At 41.2% G+C, this 20,917-nt stretch overlaps 1 protein-coding gene across 3 annotated transcripts in view; it reads left to right on the top strand.

Moving 5' to 3' along the window:
• TGFBR2 (transforming growth factor beta receptor 2) overlaps window positions 1–20,917 on the top strand; it is a 70,533-nt gene that overhangs the window by 30,820 nt on the left and 18,796 nt on the right. Inside the window, exons 2-8 of one of the 3 annotated variants that reach the window (XM_066585173.1) lie at window positions 10,169–10,328; window positions 11,732–11,922; window positions 13,291–13,368; window positions 13,758–13,917; window positions 14,376–14,566; window positions 17,067–17,147; window positions 19,491–19,659. In XM_066585173.1, the coding sequence (XP_066441270.1) occupies window positions 10,169–10,328; window positions 11,732–11,922; window positions 13,291–13,368; window positions 13,758–13,917; window positions 14,376–14,566; window positions 17,067–17,147; window positions 19,491–19,659 (1,030 nt within the window). The remainder of the gene's footprint in view (window positions 1–10,168; window positions 10,329–11,731; window positions 11,923–13,290; window positions 13,369–13,757; window positions 13,918–14,375; window positions 14,567–17,066; window positions 17,148–19,490; window positions 19,660–20,917) is intronic. The other 2 variants (XM_066585174.1, XM_066585176.1) reach the window with 2 other exon arrangements.

Raw genomic sequence — 20,917 nt, 5'->3', positions numbered from 1 at the left:
ACAAAGAGCCTGGGGATATTCCACCGATTGCTGTGGCAGTAAACAAGATCATGATAGATCAAAGAAATAGTTAGTTTTTATGTTGTCACTTGTTTTAGTGATATATAAAATAATATACTTGAAAACTCAAAAGTGTTTATGTGATTTAAAATGGCCCTTTTTATGGTACTGTATGTTTAAGTGGCATGTAAAATGGCATTAATGTGTCATATAAAGCTGTGTTTATTTGTGAAAGAACACTGTATTTAGTGTAGTTGAGCCGTTCATTCTCCTGCAGTTATATGGTGCCATTTATACATTCTTAGTGAGGCATGTCACCAATAAAAATGCTACTGGTGTGATTGGAAGAGGGAAAATTAATCCTTAAGCCTGAATAAGTAAGGCACATTTGCATTTGCACATTAACAAATTCAGTGATACAGTAAAATGTGGTCGCCCCATAGAATAAATATTGAGCTACCAAGGGAGCCGCCGCTATTGCTTTGTAGAATATAAAACAGCGGCTGTATCAGAGCTACGTTGTATCTGGATTTCCGTTTGTTTGTAATTTTAACCTTAGAAAATAGTATATTCTTTTAAGGGTTCACATAAAAAGACTGGTTATGGCATTTTTCATTGGGATTAGTCATTCGTGTATTGCCTATATCTTTTATTCATGGAGTAGAAGAATATTAGAAAATACTTGACAAAGAACTTGTGTATTGCTAAAGTTTAAAGTATTATAAAGAAAAGTTCCAGAGTAGGGTTCCACAAACATTTTGGAGGTCAATTTCAGAGGAGCATACTGTAACACGTCCTTATTACTGATCCCTATTACGGATGTTTTATAGATGACATAAGAACTATATGTCATCAGTATTTTTATTTTCTACTGGGCAAAAAACAATCGGTATGTGCCCTATAGAAAATGATAGCTGTATGGATGCAGAAATGCTAAAAATAGGTTACGCTGAGTGACCCATGAAAAAACACCCATAAAAAATAGGACCTTGTCACAAGATAATATTTGCTATATGATATGCTATTGGGGTCCAAATTCAATGTTAGAGGTAAGCTGAACTCAGGAGAATAACTATCACCACATCAACCCTTAGCGTGATCAAAGTTAGCTGTTTATTGATTGACAGACTGCAGCTTTTATAGAGGCACATGATCTAATTACAGTAATTCAAATCTATTAGAATTCATTTATTACCATTGGTCAAAGAAACATAAACAGGCAAGATAAGGAATTTAATGTCTAAAATGCTGAAGGAAAAGCAGCGCAGATGCAGTAGAATCCTACATGATTAACTTCTCTGAACCCAAAGGTATTTTAATTATAAACAATCATTGTTTAGAGAGAGACAGGAGAACGGGGCGCAATGACCCAAGACATTCAATCTAGGGCCTTGGAATGCTCTAATCATCGAGGTCCCTTCTTATTCTTCAATACGTTTTAGCAAATCTTGTTAAAGGAAAAGTACAAAATAATTGACACAGAAGATGGCTACTTGCTCAAAAAATGGCTATGCATAGGATAGAACATGGAGTCATATTTATTTCACTGACAGTATTATGGTCCCCAAAACATGGACCAAAAACAGAGCTAGAATGTGCTTGTCTGAAACTGGCCTTAACTTAACCCTATATAGAGAAATTTCCTTTATAGCTTTTTTAAGCCACTCTTAAAGTTGAGGTATAGTTCGATTCTCCTTCACCTGGAGCACAGATTCACTCCACTGTCGTAGCCCTGTATTTTAGTTTAGTTAGGATTTCTATGAGCTTGAAGTTTTCCATTATTTACCTTTTATATATTAGAGTTAAGTTGAAGATAAAGAGCTGATTGTTAAAGCGTTTGATGAAGATGTCTGTTGAGTATTTGGATTAAAATGAAGGGGCGCTTTAATAGGTTACAGTTTTCAGACTGTTCATGCTCATTGACCAGTCAGACTAAACACTTTTGGGCTGAATGCTCCTAACTCTTCTCTATTAATAAACTCTGTTGGATCAGGCCTACTGCCAGAATTTTGTGCAAGAACCAAAGAAATTAGTGTCTCAAAGTGAATTGCATATGTCTGCATGCAGGTGAAATGTCCCTTTCCTCGGTTCCTATTTCCTGTTTATGTGTAATCTTCCTATGTTTATACAGATTTTATTTGCATTTATGCTGTGCACACAGTTTGGTTTATCGTATCCCACATGTACTAATGTACTCCAGTCATAACTGTATAGATGACAGAAGTTTCATAATTGCATACTGATTGGGGGTTTTAAAACCTCAGATGTAAAATGGGAAGACAAAAATTGACATTCAAGTAAAGAGACAGAAACTACCGTGTTTCCCCAAAAATAAGACACTGTCTTATAATAATCCCCCCCAAAGAGGCTCAGTGTCTTATTTTCGGGTGGGGCTTATACTTACCTGGTCCATGGCGTCCCGATGCCTCATGCTGCTGGTCTCCATCGGCAATGCGGCACTCTGCAGTGTCCTCTGCGAGATATCCTCTTCTTTTTGGTGATGGGGCTGTGAATACCCTGCCTCCAGCAAAGCTAGCGCTGTGATTGGGTCAAGCGCCAGCCAGTCAGTGCCAGTGCTCAATGAACCAATCACAGACATTTAGTGATGTCATTCACTGAATGGCCATGAATGATCGAGCATCGGCTCTGATTGGCTGGCGCTCGATCCAATCACAGCACTTGCTTTGCTGGAGGTGGGGTATTAAAAGCCCCGTCACCAGAAAGAACAGGATATCTCTTATATTTCAAGCCTCCCCTGAAAACCAGGGTAGGGCTAACTTTCGGGGTAGATCTTACTTTTGGGGGAAAACTGTACTGTATGGCTGGTTTCATTTATAGTATTATTTGCATAAAACCCACTGTTTTTTTGAGCCAAAGCCAGACATAGATTCAGCAATAAGTAGTAATTGTGCTACCTTTTTATTTCCCATTCCTTTTCAATCTATTGTAGGCATTAAAGGGGTTGTCCCGCGCCAAAACGTTTTTTTTAAAAAATTCAATAGTGGTTCGGCGCGAGACAAACCCAATGCATGAGTTAAAAAAAAAAAAAACGGATAGTACTTACCCGAATCCCCGCGCTGCGGCGACTTCTTACTTACCTTAGTAAGATGGCCGCCGGGATCTTCACCCACGGTGGACCGCAGGTCTTCTCCCATGGTGCACCGTGGGCTCTGTGCGTTCCATTGCCGTTTCCAGCCTCCTGATTGGCTGGAATCGGCACACGTGACGGGGCGGAGCTACGAGGAGCAGCTCTCCGGCACGAGCGGCCCTATTCAACATGGAGAAGACCGGACTGCGCAAGCGCGTCTAATCGGGCGATTAGACACTGAAATTAGACGGCTCCATGGAGACGAGGACGCTAGCAACGGAACAGGTAAGTGAATAACTTCTGTATGGCTCATAATTAATGCACAATGTACATTACAAAGTGCATTAATATGGCCATACAGAAGTATATAACCCCACTTGCTTTCGCGGGACAACCCCTTTAACTAAAAAAATACATACATAACTGCATCAAAAACTCTGTTTCTTTTTTTCTACAAATGATGATATGTGAAATCACTTAAATAGTAGATTCAAGATATTGCTTGTTAACATTTATATATGTACTCTTTGTCAAAAAATAGAGCCCCTAGAATGAGTTGTCGATTTGCTGTAAAACTCAGCATGCAGTTATATCTCAGGCAGATATGCAAATAATAAGAGTTGTGACGTGATTAGATGAACGGTCTGGCCACCTGAGGACCTAAAAGTGGTTCTACCCTTTGGCTTATAAAAAGGCTCTCTGTGGCAACTTGTGTGCAGTGACCTTTTTTTCCCGCTTGTGTAGAGCTTGTTGACCACTAGACGCCTCTATAATGCAATCTAAGCAATTTTTGCCTAGTTACCAGAGTCCGAGAGGGGTACATTATTGGAATGTGAGAAGCTGGATGGTCGTATTGACAAATTGCTGCCCCCTGGGCCGTTCTGACCAGACTGTAAGGAGGTGTTGGGACCAGTAAATGTATAAGGGCACACAAGATGACCAGGCTCAAGACACCCTCGACAGACCACCAGTAGAGATGGTTTTCTGATCAGCTGACAAGCTCAAGGAGCTCCAATGGTTTTGCTGTTAACCATGCAGAAACAGGAGACACCATCATTTCAGGCCCCTGTGTCTGTCGGAACCATCTCCAGGTGCTTGGCTGTAGGACATTTGGTGTCATGGCATCTATTGACTGCCTTTGACACCCACATCACATTCACTTGCAGTGGTGTCATAAATGATGAAACTGGAATGCCACATAGTGGCACTGGATAGATGATCTGGGGGGGGGGGGGGGGGGCGCATCGCATATGACAGTCAGTCACCCCAAGGAGTGTTACAAGGGACAATGACACTTCAGTGATATGTTCAGGACATCCTGCAGACACATGTATTTCCCCACATATCAGGGTTTCAAAGAGGCATCTTCCAGCAGGATAATGCTCATCCGCACACAGCAAGGGTGTCACAGGAATGTCTCCACAATATTGTCACACTTCCGTGGTCTCCCCAGTCGCCAGATTTATCACCAGTAGAACATGTATGAGACAATACTGGGATGCCAACGCCTATGAGTTTGTATGATCTAGAGGCTCAGTTACAGCAAATGTGGACAGAAATTCCACAGGATATCATACGGAACCTGCATGTCTTCATACCTGCCCATATCACATCCTGTAATCAAGCTAGAAGTGATACAACAGGGTGCTAGAGCCTCCATGCCCACCCGTATCACATCTTGTATCCAAGCTAGAAATGTTCTAGCCATCACAAGCTGACTCTTTTTAGAGTCACTCAGGTGACTATATTTCTCAAAAGTATACAGTGGTTTTCCTGCTTGAAGTTACAATTCACTGGCTGCCTAATATATTCCACCCCTTGATAGTGGCTATTGTCATTAGATGATAATGATATAATTAATACTATTCATTTCACCTGTCAGTGGCTTTAATGTTGCCTTCTACTAATGGATCTGCAAGATGTTTGGAAAATATGAAATTTTCTGCAGTGTTCCGCATGATCAGATCATTGATTGATAAGTAACATTATATTAGAAAATTCCTCATGATATACCTACAGGTACTTGACTTAAAAAGAGGCCAAAGGCATCAGGTTTTTTGGTGCACAATCAGGCATCTCTTAGCTGATTGGCCAAGCTGAGCCAAGTGGTGACAACCATTGCAGCTTTCATACTAACGTCAGGCATACCTGGTAACGCTCGACCAATTATAGCACTGATGTAGCATCCCTTAGATGACCCAAATTAGAGATTTCAGTCCTGGCATCAGATTCTCTTTCCCCTACACTTCACTAGATTTTACTACATCACCGCAAGTAGTAAATCGGGAGGGGTACAGCTTCTCTTTGTGTAGACCACCTAGTAGATGTAAGGAGACTTAAAAGACCATGCAATGCTTCTCTGGGAAATTTGGAATGGGAGTGAGAATTATTACAATGTTTCGGCAGTGTCACATATTCGAAGGTAGATTTCCTACAAGTCAATATCCAACCATTTCATAGGTGGCACTGCCAAGGCATTGGAATATCTCCTATTTACATTACCAGTGGTAAATACACAACTCACCAATATCATAAACTAATGTGAAAATATATTTATTTTATATATACACTTTGCACAGAAGCATAGGCTCGTCAATGATTTGGTGTCTGCCTCTTTAATTGCGGAGTGGCTTTGTTAAAGTTAAAGGAAAGTGTTTTCTGCCTTCCTGTTTGTATTGTTTCCGCACTCCACCCACACCAGGTTCCATATAACTGAGTCACAGTGCACAGAACAAATTTATAGCATATTGTGTGATTTACTGCCTACGAGGCAGGGAGTTGGTGGGGTTATTTCATCATCTTGGCACTGGAAAGTTATGCAGTGCTTGACAAGGTATAAACATTTCTGATGAGAAGCTTACGTGAATACATTGAAGTGAGTCAACAATTAGTTAGCCTTACTTATTAGTTCATTCTAGTAGTTTGAACATGCCACAATTTTTTTTTCTTGCACCATCGCTGTGATTTTCCCCCCCCGAAAACTACTTGTTGTTGTTAGCTGTTTAGTTGTTCATGATCCTCAGCGGCCCTAAAGGAGAGCACCCTCCATGTTTATCTGTTTTGCACTGCTTTTTTCAGTTGTGTGATATCCAAAGCTGATACTGGCATGGATATCACACAACTGAAAGAAGCAGGGCAAAACCGAAAAACTTGGAGGAAGCTCATCTTTAGGGTCACCGAGGGGCGGAAAATGACTAAACGTCTAACAGCAACAAGAAGTAGTTTGAGGGAAAAAATGACAGCGCTGCTGCGAGGAAAAAAATTGTTGCATGTCCTACTTTTTTGCATTCCTTGGAATGCATTGCCCATGGATTTCAATAGGATCTTAAAGACATTGCTTGGCACTCGCATGCTGTGCGATGCAAGATTTCCCACTGCAATCAAAGAAAATCAAAGAAAAGCATGCCCGATACTATATAGTGCACGAAAGTTGCGCAAGAGGATCAGTATACCACAGAGCAATGCAAGGAATTTTTGCCTGAAAATCGCCTTTCGTCCGTGGTTAGAATGCAAAGCACAATAGTGTGACAAGTTTCTCGGCCGAGTATCACACTCAACTGTGTGTAGTTAGCCTGAGTTTGTGTTTTTCTCACTGCTTTGCTTTAATAATGCAAAAAAAAACAAAAAAAAACATTTTGGTAAATTGTGTTGCTTTGGAATTCGAGTCTGTGTGCTTGAAAAAGTGAACATCTCTTGTTAACTATTAGGTTTCATGCACACAAGCGGGTTTTTGCTGCGGAGTCCGGAGCAGGGGTCTGCAGCAATAACCCTCCGTAGCATGCTATGGAAAAATTATCCTTCATGCACACGAGTGGAAACCAATTGCAGTTTCTGCTCGTGGATGAAAAATTGCAGCATGCTCCAATTTACTGCGGTTCCCACATGGGCTGCGGATTGTGTGGGCAAACCAAGAGTTTAAAAAAAAGGCGGAAGAAGACAGGTCCCAACGGATGTTGACGAAGAGGATGACAGGTATGCAGGGTCACCCACCACGGCCAGGGCCGGATTCCATGTAGGATTCCAAAAAGCGGAATCCGACCCGCCCGTGTGCACTCGGCCTTAAAGGGTATCATATCTACAAGATTACTGAGAACAATCACATTTTGAGAAAGTGAACATTAAGGGTGGCTTCACACAAGCATAATTCGCTATGTGATGCCCACATGTGACAGTCGCTTGGCACGCAAGCTTCCAAATGCCATGCACTATCTTGACGTGTATACACGTATAAAACATGCGAAGTTAGAACATGTTGCGATCCTTATTGTGCTCGTATTTCATGCAATATGTGTGATCGGTAACATAGTAGCCTACGGCAGATTGCTACAGTGTATTCTACAGGCAAAACCCAAGCGCGGAATACACTGTAACAATACGTTCGTGTGAAGGAGCCCTAATGGGTGCCATGTACAATATGAACCTGTAATATAAGTAACATTTCAGAAAAATGTAAACAAAATAACTAACAAATAATTTTCTTAAGAACATACAGTTTCTGCTTCCCCGATTTTGTTGAAGCAGCATTATATGTAAAATGCTTAATCTGTGATCAAGAGGAGGGAACAATGTTCTTGACTGATACCATAGAAGTAGACTCAACACCCGACATATCATTGATCTTGCAGGATATTTTGTTCCTAAAAATACAATGTTTGCATAAAAAAAAAAAACATTTTATTGATTCACACATTTCTGGAGCCTATCCATTCTAATCACTGTTGTAGTCTCTATGGACTTCTGTTAAGCTTCCAGAACCACAGGTGCACTGTAATGTCTATCATTGTTTGGCCCGCAATTCCATTCCTTACAGGGGTTATCCCATTTCTAGGTGTTTTGCTGCAAAAAGCAGACCGCTCCATACATTGTGCAATGGCCCAGGTTTGTACTATAGGCTGAATCCTATTAAAATGAACGGTATTTAGCCTGCAGTACCAACGCGGGCCACTGTGCAATGTTTAGAGCTGTCTGCTTCCTGTAAAAAAAAAAAAAGTGGAACAACCCCTTTAAAGAGTGCCATACACATAGTTTTAATACGTTTCACCTGTACAAATATATCAACACATGTACATATACTGAACATGCACAAACATTTTTGGAAAGGGGCTAACTCAGAAGCAATAAAAGGTAAATTACTTATGTTAGACCCCTGAAACCCTTGGCCAAAACTAGGGGGCCTTTCCTAAAAATATAGGTTTCTTGACAGTTTTATAAAATTTGGAAAAATATCCTAAAATAGTTTCCTGGCTTAGTACTGCCAGAAGGGAAATTTTATGTTTCTCCACTATAATTATTATGTAAAAGCCTTGACAACGAAGAACAAAAGCGACGCGCCTACCAGTAGGGCCAATTTAGTCCTACTGGTTTCTTTGGGCGATTGCTCCATTTTGTAAACAATGTACTGTATCTATGTGGAATCTTAGGAGGATAACCATATTTTCAATCTGGAATTGACCTTATGGCAATGTAAATAGAAAGTCTAAAATATATCAAAACGGCTGGATTCCATATTGTTTTCAGGTAAGCAATATGTATCAGCTTTGTGATATTTTTGTTTGGTTGCCTTTACTTTTGCTCCTTTGTGATGCTTGTTTATGTGGCTTATCACAGATTTGCAGCTGTATTCTAGAACAGCAGTGCATAGTCCCATGACCCTCGTATCACTCTCAGTCTGATGCAGTTGCTAACAGGAAATGTGAGACCAATATCAAATGTCACCAGAGATGTTTCTGTAACATTCACCTCATTAGTATACAGTTTTAGCGTGCTGACATTTAATTCTTTCACATTTATGGTTGGTGAATGTCTGTGCAGATCATCAAACTGTAATATTTAGTGCTTGGTGGAAAATATGTCTTTTTCCAGATTATGTTTATATTGCCTCATGGAAGTAGTAAATCAGCATTGCGTACGCACCATTTAACTCTCAGCGTGTACGTTCTAACACCGCTTAAATAGAAATATGACATTTACAGAGCACAAAATATAAAATGCTAACTGTTCCCAGTCTTCACTGATCAGTGTATTGTGAAATAAATCACAGAGCATATCACCCGATCTTCCTAAAATCTTACTTTTGAAATGAGGAAATATGTGCTGACCATAAATAAGTAGGAATAGGATAAGGAGTATTCTTCTCTAAATTAAAGAAAAAAGAAGAAAACTATGAAATTGGGGAAAAAATGAAAAAAGTTTTATTTCGGTGCTTTTTAGATGATCTGTTTCTGAAACAGATAGGTGACCATTATAAGTCTGCGCAAGGATGTAGCTATAGCCATAGTGGCTGTTTCAGGGCCAGGAGATCTAGGGGCTCCACTGTGGTGCTGGAAAAGTAATTTGCTTTCATGGCTAGAAAGGTGCTATCTTTCTACTGCCGAACACTACTCTACTCAAGTGAAAGTAATTATGCTAGTGTGTCAGCATGCGGCAGATGTGTTCCTTATCCCCGCGGGGACATGGCAGCAGAGGAGAGGTAAGTATTTTTTTTTTACACTAAAATTCTTGTTTTTCAGTGAAGAGCTTATATTTAAAGCTCTTCCATGAAAAACAATTACAGGGTGCTGGCAGACCATTGCCTTCAATGGAGCCGCTGGTAGCAGTCACAGCTCCATTGAAGGCAATGCACGGACCTTCATGCACGTGTGTTTTTGCACGTACAGGGTGCGCACCTATGTATGCACCTATGCACGCACACGCTCGTGTGAAGTCACTCTAAAACTGAACAGAAAGTTTCATGAACAAAGTTAGCACCACTGAGAACTACACCCTATCCCTAAAAAAATGCCTCACAGCTTTGTGAATAGAGAAATAGAAATGTCATGCTTCATTGAATGCGCCAAACAAGAGAAACTAACTTTTGAGCGAACTGAACTTTTAACAAAAGTAAGACAAACTGGCCGAACTCTTCAAAAGTTCACTCATCGCTACTGTCCTTACTGTATTTCTCCTTATATAAGTAAAAAGAATGGATTTTGACCTACCTTGGATGACTTGTAGATCTTATGGTTTTTTGTTGTAAGGTGCAAATCTAAAAGAAATTTAAGGAATAGGGACATTTTTAATTGACTGCTGTTTTTTTGACAGATGATGTGAGCTTCATGCTAAACCAGCCATCAACAAACACGTTATGTGCATTTTGTGATGTCCTAAATGCAACATGTCCAGAAAGCAAAGGGAATTGCAAGACGAGCTGTGACAAAGTGGCCTCTTGTGACCATGCTGAAGAAGTTTGTGTGACCGTGTGGTGAGTATTAGATTTTCAAACCGATTTCTTTTTCTTACACTTAGACATTCTGAAGTTTACGTGTTATTGTCATTTTAATGTATACACAAAGTATCCTTTTATCTAAGAGGCATCTTAAAATTGCCAATGTAAAATTGTAGATCTGACTGTAAATTTGGGCCCCTCAGACACTAAAGCCTGGGTGTAACGGCAACCATATGATCCACTATGCTAACACAGCTGCCAGCTGCTCATATCTGTTTTGATCAGGTTGTATTGCACCATTGCTATATCTAAGATCTGCACTGCATGTAGCTCTTGGCTCTCTCGGAGAGGGATAGTTTCCATCCTTGGAGTGAATAAAAATATATTTGGAGAGCATTTAAATGGGCTGTCCAATTAGTTCAACGATGCTAGCACTGGGGGTGGATAATAAAAAAAAAATTAAATACTCAACTCTCACACTGGCCAATCGATAGAGGAGTTTAAGAGGGGTCTAGACGTCTTTTTAGAGCACTGTGGAATTTCAGGATATAGACATTAAATAACCAGTGGGGTTGTTGATCCGAGTCTTAGAGTTAAGTAGGGACTTTTCACATGTTGATCCAAGGATTATTCTGACTGCCATTATAGAGTCGGGAAGGAATTTTTTCCCCCAAACAGGGCTGGATTGGCTTCTGCCTTATAGGTTTTTTTCGCCTTCCTCTGGATCAACAAGGGGTGGTGGAAACAGGCTGAACTGGATGAAGATTGTCTTCTTTCAGCCAAACATACTTTATTACTATGTCACTGTTCCCCAGAGGGTTTGTTTCACATAAGCTACAGCCTTGACTTGTTTATCCCAATGTCCTTTTAATGGAATGCCATTAATGGCATCCTATATACAGTCCAACTACTTACAAGCCTTTGTGACCTGTACACTAGAACCATAATATGCAGTTAACTGAATTCAGGAAAAAAGTTTGTTTCGGTGCGTATTAGTTCAAACCAAACCTTCACCAAGACTAATGACCCATTGACTGCAATGGAGTCCATCCACTCTTCGCCCAGCTGCCCGGCTTTTGAGCCATATCTATGATGGAACCTCCAATCAGTGGTTCCAACACCGATGTGAAACCAGCGTTACACCAGCATGGTCGATATCACTGTATATAGGAGATGTATATACATCTCCCTGTATATAGTGATATCAACCATATATATAGAGATATGGACCATGCTGGTATAAACTGGATGTCTCCAGTATATAATTGCACACTTTACACACAATTAAAAAATGCATTAAAAACCTGCATTTGGTTTAAAAAAAAAATGCCTGTATTCTTTAACGCCACATGCGTTTTTTATAGTTTATGCCGTTTCTTAAAAACATATGTCTTAAAAACGATTGTTTTATTTGTAATGCGTTTGTCTTTCTTTTAAAGGAGAAGTAGTGGAACCTCTGGAACTGAGGAAACATTTTGTCACAATCCACTGTTGCCGCTCTACGGACGCATGTTAGATGATTACAACTCCTCATCATGCAACATGAAAAAGCAGAAGGCACATGGAGAGACTCTATTTATGTGCGCTTGTAATAAAGATCAATGCAACCAAGAGTTCACATTTGATGAAAGTAAGTTTATTTGTATGTTAAGAGGCGTCTGAGATCTTAAGGCCCCCTGCCCACAGGCGATAGGGTATCCCATGGTGAAGCTCCACCACGGGAGCCGCCGCCCGGGAGCAGGAGCCGCCGGCGAATCTTTGCCAGTCAGCCCTATCTAATAGATAGGCTGACCGCGGAGAATCATGTGAATTGCCCGATGTGAATGGAGAATTGCAATGCTATGGGAAGCGTCGGCCGGCATGATTCGCGGGCGGATTACCCCCAACGAATAAACTGCCATGGACAGGGGGCCTATAGAGAATGTATCACCAGACAATGACTTAGGCCCCCTGTTCTCGGCAGTTTATTCGCCGACGAATCACGCCAGCAGACACTTCCCATAGCATTGCTATGGAAAGCGCCGGCACCTGTCCACAAGCGGAGAATCATTGCGATTCCCCGCTCGCAGCGGGCAATTCGCAGCATGCCACGAATTGCCCCGATTCTCCGCGGTCAGCCTATCTATTAGATAGGGCTGGCCAGCGGAGATTCGCTGGCGGCTCCTGCTCCTAAGCGGTGGCTCCCGTGGCGGAGCTTTGCTGCGGGATACCGCATCGCCCGTGGACAGCCGGCCTTAGTGTATAGATCAAGTTTTTATGTTAAACATATTTTTTAAATCTATGTTGATTTCTTCTAGTTTTCTATGTCACAATGTGCATTTAAAAAATCCTAATATCTTGCAGTTATCACTTTGGTCAATAAGCCTAATAAAAGGCTGAGACCATGGCCTGCACAAGATGGGGGCTAGGGTTATCAGAGCAAGGGGGCCCAGGGCTTGTGGGGGTCCGGGCCGGGCAAGCACAAATTAAAAAGCAATAATTTAAAAATCTGTAAATATTACTACATTTTTAAATGGTTTCTTTTGTAGAACAGTGAGTAAGCGATTATTCACATGGACGAGAATCTCACGGGAGTTTTGTTTGTTTTGCGAGATGCACAAAATTCGCACGACTATGAGCTCCATTCTTTTGAATGGACTTAGTCACAGGAGCTATTTTTTCTCTTTCAGCGATGCTTCAAGGATAAAAATCCTAGCATGTTCTTTGTATGGGCATTCCCTCAGAATGCCTCACCCATTGTTTTCAATGGAACCTTAAAAGGTATTGCATGGCTCTCGAAAAGAAAAGAAGGAAGAAGAAGAAAAAATAAAAGGAAAAAAAGTATGGAAAAAAAAGAAAAAGATAATTTTTCCCTCTTTTTCCTTCTTCTCCTTCTTTTTTCTTTCTTTGGTACTAAATATACTGTAGTGTCATTAGGTAACTTAGAATCTAGAGAGTGGCAGTGATCCCAAATGTACAATTATATGTGATCAATTCAACAATGTTGGTTTTATTTCAGAACATCAGAAAGTTGCACCAAATCATAAAAGAAAAGGACATAACAAAGTCCCACATCAGAAATCAAAACCATCTGAAGGTAATTCAACACTTAGTTTTTTCTTTAACCACTTCAGGGCGGCTTCACACGTACTTCACAAAAGTACTCGGGGGCGCTGTGGGGCGGGGGGTTGCAGCGGGGAGTGGGGGGGAGAGAGAGAGGGCTCCCCCCTGTTCCCCGCTGCTACCCCCACTCCCCTCTGCAACCCCCCGCCCCACAGCGCACCCGAGTACTTTTCACCCGAGTAGTGAAGTACTCGAAAATCGCGGTGCTCGATTGCGAAATCGCCCTTACCGAGTATGTTCGCTCATCTCTAATTGTTAACCTACCTTGGATGACTTGTAGAGCTTATGGTTTTCGTTATAAAGTGCGCATGAAAAAAAATGTAAAGTAGTAAAATTTTTAATTGACTGCTATTTTTTGGACAGATGATGTGACCTTCACGCTAAACCAGCCATCATTTAACACGTTCTGTGCATTTTGTGATGTCCTAAATGCAACATGTCCAGAAAGCAAAGGAAATTGCACAAGTAGCTGTGACAAAGTGGCCATTTGTGAATATGCTGAAGAAGTTTGTGTGACCGTGTGGTGAGTATTAGATTTTAATATTCAAACATATTTAAAAGTTTTTAGTGGGCCCTACCCTTAGGGCTTCTTCACATGGGCGTGTTTTAATCCCGTTATGTGGCTGTGCTAATCACGGCCACATAACTGGACGAACATAACCATTGAACTCAGTGCTTTCGTTTTCATTAGCGGTTTGGGTTCTTTATAAACCGAGCTATTAGCAAAGCTCGACCCGAAAAAGGGTTCAACTGGTTTGGCTTTCTCCACACTGATCACAGGTCACATGACTTGCCACTTCAGAGCCTTTTCTATCCATATGAGTCCGCATATGCCTGTGACTTATTCAATGCACATGGAAGCCATTAGTAAATATTTGATGCAGAGCCGGAGTTATCAGCCAACTAGTCATTTCCTTGGGTAGAGCGGTGCTTGACTTATATCATTGTCTTACTTGTAATGTGTTTGTCTTTGTTTTAAAGGAGAAGTAGTGGAACCTCTGTAACTGAGGAAACATTTTGTCACAATCCACTGTTGCCGCTCTACGGACGCATGTTAGATGACTACAACTCCTCAACATGCAACATGAAAGAACAGAAGACACATGGAGAGACTCTATTTATGTGCGCTTGTAATAAAGATCAATGTAACCAAGAGTTCACATTTGATGAAAGTAAGTTTATTTGTATGTTAAGAGGTGTCTGAGATCCTAAGAGAATGTGTCATCAGAAAATGACTTGGTGTATAGATCAACTTTTTATGTTAAACATTAGTGATGAGCAAGCATACTCGTTAAGGGCAATTGCTTGAGCGAGCATTGCCCTTAGCGAGTACCTGCCCGCTCGAGACAAAAGGTTCGGGTGCCGGCGGCGGGCAGGGAGCTGCAGGGGAGAGCGGGGAGGAATGGAGGGGAGATATCTCTCTCCCTCTCTCCCCCCTGCTGACTGCCGCTACTCACCGCTCCCCCGTGTTGGCACCCGAACCCTTTTGTCTCGAGCGGGCAGGTACTCACTAAGGGCAATGCTCGCTCGAGCAATTGCCCTTAGCGAGTATGCTCGCTCATCTCTATTAAACATATTTTTTTAAATCTAAGTTGACTTCTTTTACCTTTCCATCTCACTATGTGCATGTAAAAATTCCTAATATCTTGCAGTTATCACTCTGGCCAATAAGCCTAATAAAAGGCTGAGACCATTGCCTCCACAAGGGAGCGGGGAAGGGGGGGGTAACTAGTGTTGCCAGGGCAAGGGGGCCTGAGGGTTAGGGGAGTGGGAAGGGGGGAGGGGGGGGGGAGCAGGCAAGCAAATAGTAAATAATTTTAAAATCTGTAAATATTACTACATTTTTAACAGTTTTTTTGTAGAACTGCATTATTACGAAATACATTGTTTGTAGACAGCTTGGGGAAACCTTACATTGAGTGGAGATTTTCAGGTATGTTTTATGCTATAGGTGGGGATAAATGGTGTTAGGAATCTGTCAATATTTTACAAGTTGGAACACCATTCTTAACGAGCCTATCCAACTAGCTCTAGGATATATACCACGGAGAACAAAAATAGAAACTTTAATTCCGTTGGGAGAAAATATCAGTTCCTAGGCAACGTATATACTGCTTTCCCCTCATTTGACATGGGGGTGCAGTTTTTTATTTATTTGTGTATTTGTGTCTAGAGTTTAGGACTTTGTGTTACAAACTCCTTTTTATTTAGTTTTTCAATAAAAGCTATGTTTTAGAGACATAACTGAACCCTACTGTGACGAATCTGTCAATATTGTCTGATTTGTCCGGCGTCACTCTAACATCTCAAGACAGTCACGTAAATTCATGAATCTTACTGGTAGAACTGTAATAACTCAGGAAATGGTTTTCACATTAGAAATGCTCAATGTGCCTCTTGCTGACTGCCTCTCTCAAGGGTGTGACAACAGCTCAAATATGCAAGGAGACATCAGTGAAGTTAAAATAAGACTACTGGAAATGAATGAATCTGCCAATTTCTCGCCTTGTGGAGCACATTCTCTAAACATGGCTATAGTTAATGCTGCTAAATTAAATCATGAGGTGATGACATTTTTTGGGGAACATGAAAAATTTTAGGCCGCCTACACATGGGCTGATTTGCATTGCAGAATCATCATGATAAGCAGGATTACAATAAAAGGGAACACATATAGATAACATAGGATCCATCATTCACAATAGGCAATAGTCAGAGCTCACCACTTCCACCTCCCTACACAATGACATTTGCACAGGCCACAGTCCATTCTTAGAACCCTCCCCCATAGAGGTCAATGTATTTACTCCAGTCTATTGTGTCTGTCAGGGGCGTAACTATAGAGGGTGCAGGGGATGCGGTTGCACCCGGGCCCAGGAGCCTTAGGGGGCCCATAAGGCCTCTCTTCTCCATATAGGGAGCCCAGTACTATGAATAAAGCTGGAGGCCCTGTTACAGGTTTTCCATTGGGGCCCAGAAGCTTCAAGTTATGTCTTTGTGCCGCATGGTTTAGGTATGGGTACGGGTACAGATACAGATAGAGGGGGGGCCCCAGCTCACCTTTTGCATCAGGGCCCCTGAGCCTTTACTTACACCCCTGGTGTCTATGGTATTCGAGGCTACTGTACAAACAGGAAGTTTCATCCTATTTTTATGCTCATTGGCTAGGATTAAAAAAAATACACAGATCAAGCCCCCTAAAACTGGTGTACAACGATTCAAGGGCTTAATTACACGGGCAAGAAATGTGTATGAGTTTGGTGCGTTGCAAGTTTTTCAACCCAATATCGCGCACGCCTATTTGAAAGCCATAAAAACCCCAGGAGAGTCACTAAATATGTTTGAGCTGTTTTAAGGTAAAAATAATAAAGAAAAAAAGAGGAAGAAGGAAAGAAGAAAATATATTATTTTTCCTTCTTCTCCTTCTTTTTCCTTTTTTTGCTTTTCAGCAGGTCCAGCTGAGATGAGCTGCCCGAGATCCGGATTCCCGCTGAATCGAACTCTTAGCAAAGTTTGACTCGAAACACGGTTCCACTGTCTTGATTTGCTCAACACTATTCCTTACATTTCTAGAGCATTTACTGTAGTGTCATCAAGTAACTTAAAATCTAGAACGTGGCAGTGATCCCGAATGTACAATGGATCAATTCAACAATGTTGGTTTTCTTTCAGAACCTTATCAGAAAGTTGCACCAAGTCATAAAAGAAAAGAACATAACAAAGTCCCACATCAGAAATCCAAACCATCTGAAGGTAATTCAACACTTAGGCTGGGTTCACACGGGCGAGCGTGATGTCGGGCCAAGGGATTAGGCAACCTTCATCATGCACCGCTAGTAATCTCATTATTTGCTTTTTTTTAACAAGATATGATTTATAAATGTTTAGCACTGAAATCTTTGAAGTTTTATGTAGCCACGGAAAAGACAGAAAAATGTTTTGTCTTTTTCTGATAACAGAAAGCATATGAAGAGTGCCTACGAGTACTGTTATACGAGCGCCAGCCGCTGCTGCTTGCACTCATAGTTTGCTGAAGTTGCGTGTGCAAGTACAGTCCAGCAATTAGAGCTAAATTATGAGAGTTAGTGGCGTTTGTGTAATAGCATCCTAATTATAGTGGGCAGTCTTCTTAACCCCTTAAGGACCAAGCGCTGTAGATATACGGCGCTTGGTCCTGGGCTTTAAGCCCCGCTGATAGCAAAAATACAGCGCAGGATTAAAGTCTTTGCTCCCGCAATCAAACAGCAGCAGGTCGGGTCCTTGGTTGTTAGTCACAGCTGAAGACCCGGAGTGAGAAAGAACAAGCAGTTTTTAACCACTTCATAATGAGCGCTATGTACTAAGAAGTGAAAGTGGAAGTGTTTCTTCTACTTCACGACCCAGCAATCACGTGACCACAGGGTCCCCCCGTTACAGCAGAGCTGCAGGGTCCTTACAGACCCTGATCAGCTCTGCCAGTGACTAATGTCACTACAGGGGAATATTTTCCCTGGTAACTGGGTCTCCTATGGATGCTCCAGCTACAGTGGAAAAGTGTCAAATAAAAAGACCACGTGAATGATCTTCTAAGATGTCATTGGGGACATAGATGGTAAAAAAAAATAGTTATAGGAATAAGTACGAAAAATTACAGAATAAAACAAAAATATATACGTTAAAAAAAAAGACTCAAAGTCGATGCCAACCAAAACCGTCGCCGTATGCGCCTTGTAATCCAAAACCATACATACTATATATCAAAACATCCAAAACAAAATGAGGAACCCATTTCAATATGTTATTTTCACATAAATATAGTAATAAAAAAAAACTATAAATGTTAAAAAATATTTTTTTTTTTAGCTTTTTACCCCTAATAAAACTAAAAAGCTGAAGAAAAAAAGTCAGTGAAAAAGATATAAAAAAAATCACCCTATATGTCACGGAAAAAAGAAATGCAGAAAAATGTTGGTAGCTGAAGGAAAAAAATAGGGCAGTAAAACCACCATATGGGTAAAATTCCTAAAAAGTGTCTGGTCCTTAAGGTACAAAACAGCCTGGTCCTTAAGGGATTCAATGTGACTCAAGGTGCGACTAGCATATTATCAAGCTGAACTTGGCACAATGTTTAAAGGAGTTGTCTGGGGCTTCTTTGATTGTTTTCTATTAAAGACCCACTCTCATGAATTTAATTGGAGCTGTGCTTGCAATATCAACCTGTGCAGTTGTGCTATAGTCGGCGCAATCTATTTTCCTGCACTTTTCATAGTGACAGTGGTGCCAGTATTCAGCTGACTGGCGGGGATTCGAGCAGCGGACTCCCTGCGATCTTCAATTGTTGACTGTCTTGAAGACCAGTCATCGATAGAAAGAATTTAAAAAGCCCCAGACAACCCTTTCAATTGCTTCTTCCTAATGAATGTCAACATTGCTTGTTCATTGGCATTCCTTTTCTGCAAACTACGGACAGGAATAAAGAGGATATTTGATGCATTGGCAAAGAGGGAAAAATTATATATGTTTCATATACTATATTATCAAATTTGTGCCCCTTTTTGAATCCTTATATATCTGCCTACGGTTACAATGAGAATTTCTTGTTCTGAAGGAGCTATCACATTTGTACGTTATACATGATCCAGTGGCTTCTACAAGAGCTGTCCAGTGCTTCACCTTCCCGGTGGTAGCACTTCAAAGAGAGTGAACACTGGCTGTCCAAAGCAGACACATCCTTTAAGATTGTATTTTTTTTAAAGATTACCATCAACAGCCTTTTGGGGATGTTGGAATCCAGCTAAGGCACATTACTCGAGCGAGTAGTGCCTCAGCCGAGTATCTCCCCGCTTGTCTCTAAAGATTCGGGGGCCGGCAGGGGGCGGGGAGCGGCGGGGGAGAGCGGGGAGGAACGGAGGGGAGATCTCTCTCTCCCTCTTTCCCCCCCACTCCCCGCCGCAACTCACCTGTCACCCGCGCCGGCCCCCGAATCTTTAGAGACGAGTGGGGAGATACTCAGCTATTGCACTACTCGCTCAAGTAATGTGCCTTAGCGAGTATACTCGCTCATCTCTAGTTGTGTTGCTGTTTATATGTCTACATGACTCTCCTTTTATTTTCCAGATGCGATCATTGGTCCAAACAATGTTGGAGAGGAATTCAAATTGCGTCAACTATGCAAATTCTGTGACATTCTAGATTCCTCATGTGAACGTAAAGAACCAAAGTGTGAAAGTATTTGTGAAAGAACTTCAACGTGTCCAAACAGCAGTGAGGTGTGCGTGGGAATATGGTAAGCCTGAGCTTACCTTCCATCTTATTAACCTACTTATTTGTCTAGTTGAATATGTTAATACCAAGAATCTCAATTTGTGAAGAAATCAGTAAAAAAGTTCCTTTACACGGGGTGATTATCACCCGAATTATTGCTGCAAACAGCGAATTCGGACAATAGTTGTTCTGTGTGCAGGTAGACGCCTTGTGTTCTCTACTGAAAACAGTGAAGGTGTTCAGCTTTTTTCCCTACTAAGGGCTTATTCAGACAACCATATGCGCAACTACTCACACTTTAGCGCAATGCATTTGCACTGTGAACGAGTTAGATTTGTGTATGTATCAGGGCATAGTACTGTATTCTTTGCGCATGCGCAGGCAAAACACACCCGCTCTGATTTAAAAGGCTTTTTAGTCTAATGAGCTCCAGAGGTGTTCTGTTTTTCATGGAGTGGCGTAGTGTATTGCACATTTACGCTCATATTTGTGTACCTCTCATAGACTTCTCTGGGGGTTCTTTGCAGCTTGATATGCAGAAAAATAGAGCAGGTCCTATTTTTTTGTACGCACTCGAAATGCTTGCGTAAAACATGTTCATAAGAACGAATCTATTGACATCAATGGGTTCTTTTCTCTGCGCATTGCGCACGTATATTTTATGCAAGCAAGAACGCACACAAATACGGTCTGAAGAAGCTCTGAAAGACAGATCTATAACAAGTGGATTTAAAAAGTTCTATACAACTCTGTGTACCTATTTGCCATTAAGTGACTGACATTACTGTGCATTGATATCTTTTGCTAAAAAAAAAGTATAATACAAAATGAGCCTTTTTTTGTTATGCTGATGGATGTTATAGGTTACTCTTTTAAATACAGTACAACAAAAAGTTCGAAAGGACAGTTTTTGAGCATAGAATACAATATATTATTTATAGAAATGTATCTATCAGATGTTTTGGGAAAACATGGTGTTAGAAGTATCCGTTGTGTCGGTATTTGGGCTCCTCTCCATGGGCGATAGTTCACTGCGTTATCCGTGGCGATAATCCGTCTGCAGGTAACACAGTGAACACTTTCCATAGACTTACTATGGAAAGCGCAGCCCTGACATCCATGAGCAGAGAATCATAGCAATTCTATGCTCGCAGGATTCAAATCGCAGCATGCCGCAATTTACCACGATTTCTCCGCGGTGAGCCTATCTATCAAACCTGTCAGCTCTCCCCCATGCTCCCCTGCGGCAGAATATCGCTAGCCATATTCCATCACGGCTG

Source organism: Eleutherodactylus coqui, chromosome 12, assembly GCF_035609145.1.
Source record: "Eleutherodactylus coqui strain aEleCoq1 chromosome 12, aEleCoq1.hap1, whole genome shotgun sequence".
In the NCBI taxonomy this organism is placed as follows: Eukaryota; Metazoa; Chordata; class Amphibia; order Anura; family Eleutherodactylidae; genus Eleutherodactylus; species Eleutherodactylus coqui.
Note: the sequence above shows the minus strand (reverse complement) of the source record. Positions and strands in the feature narration are given on the sequence as shown.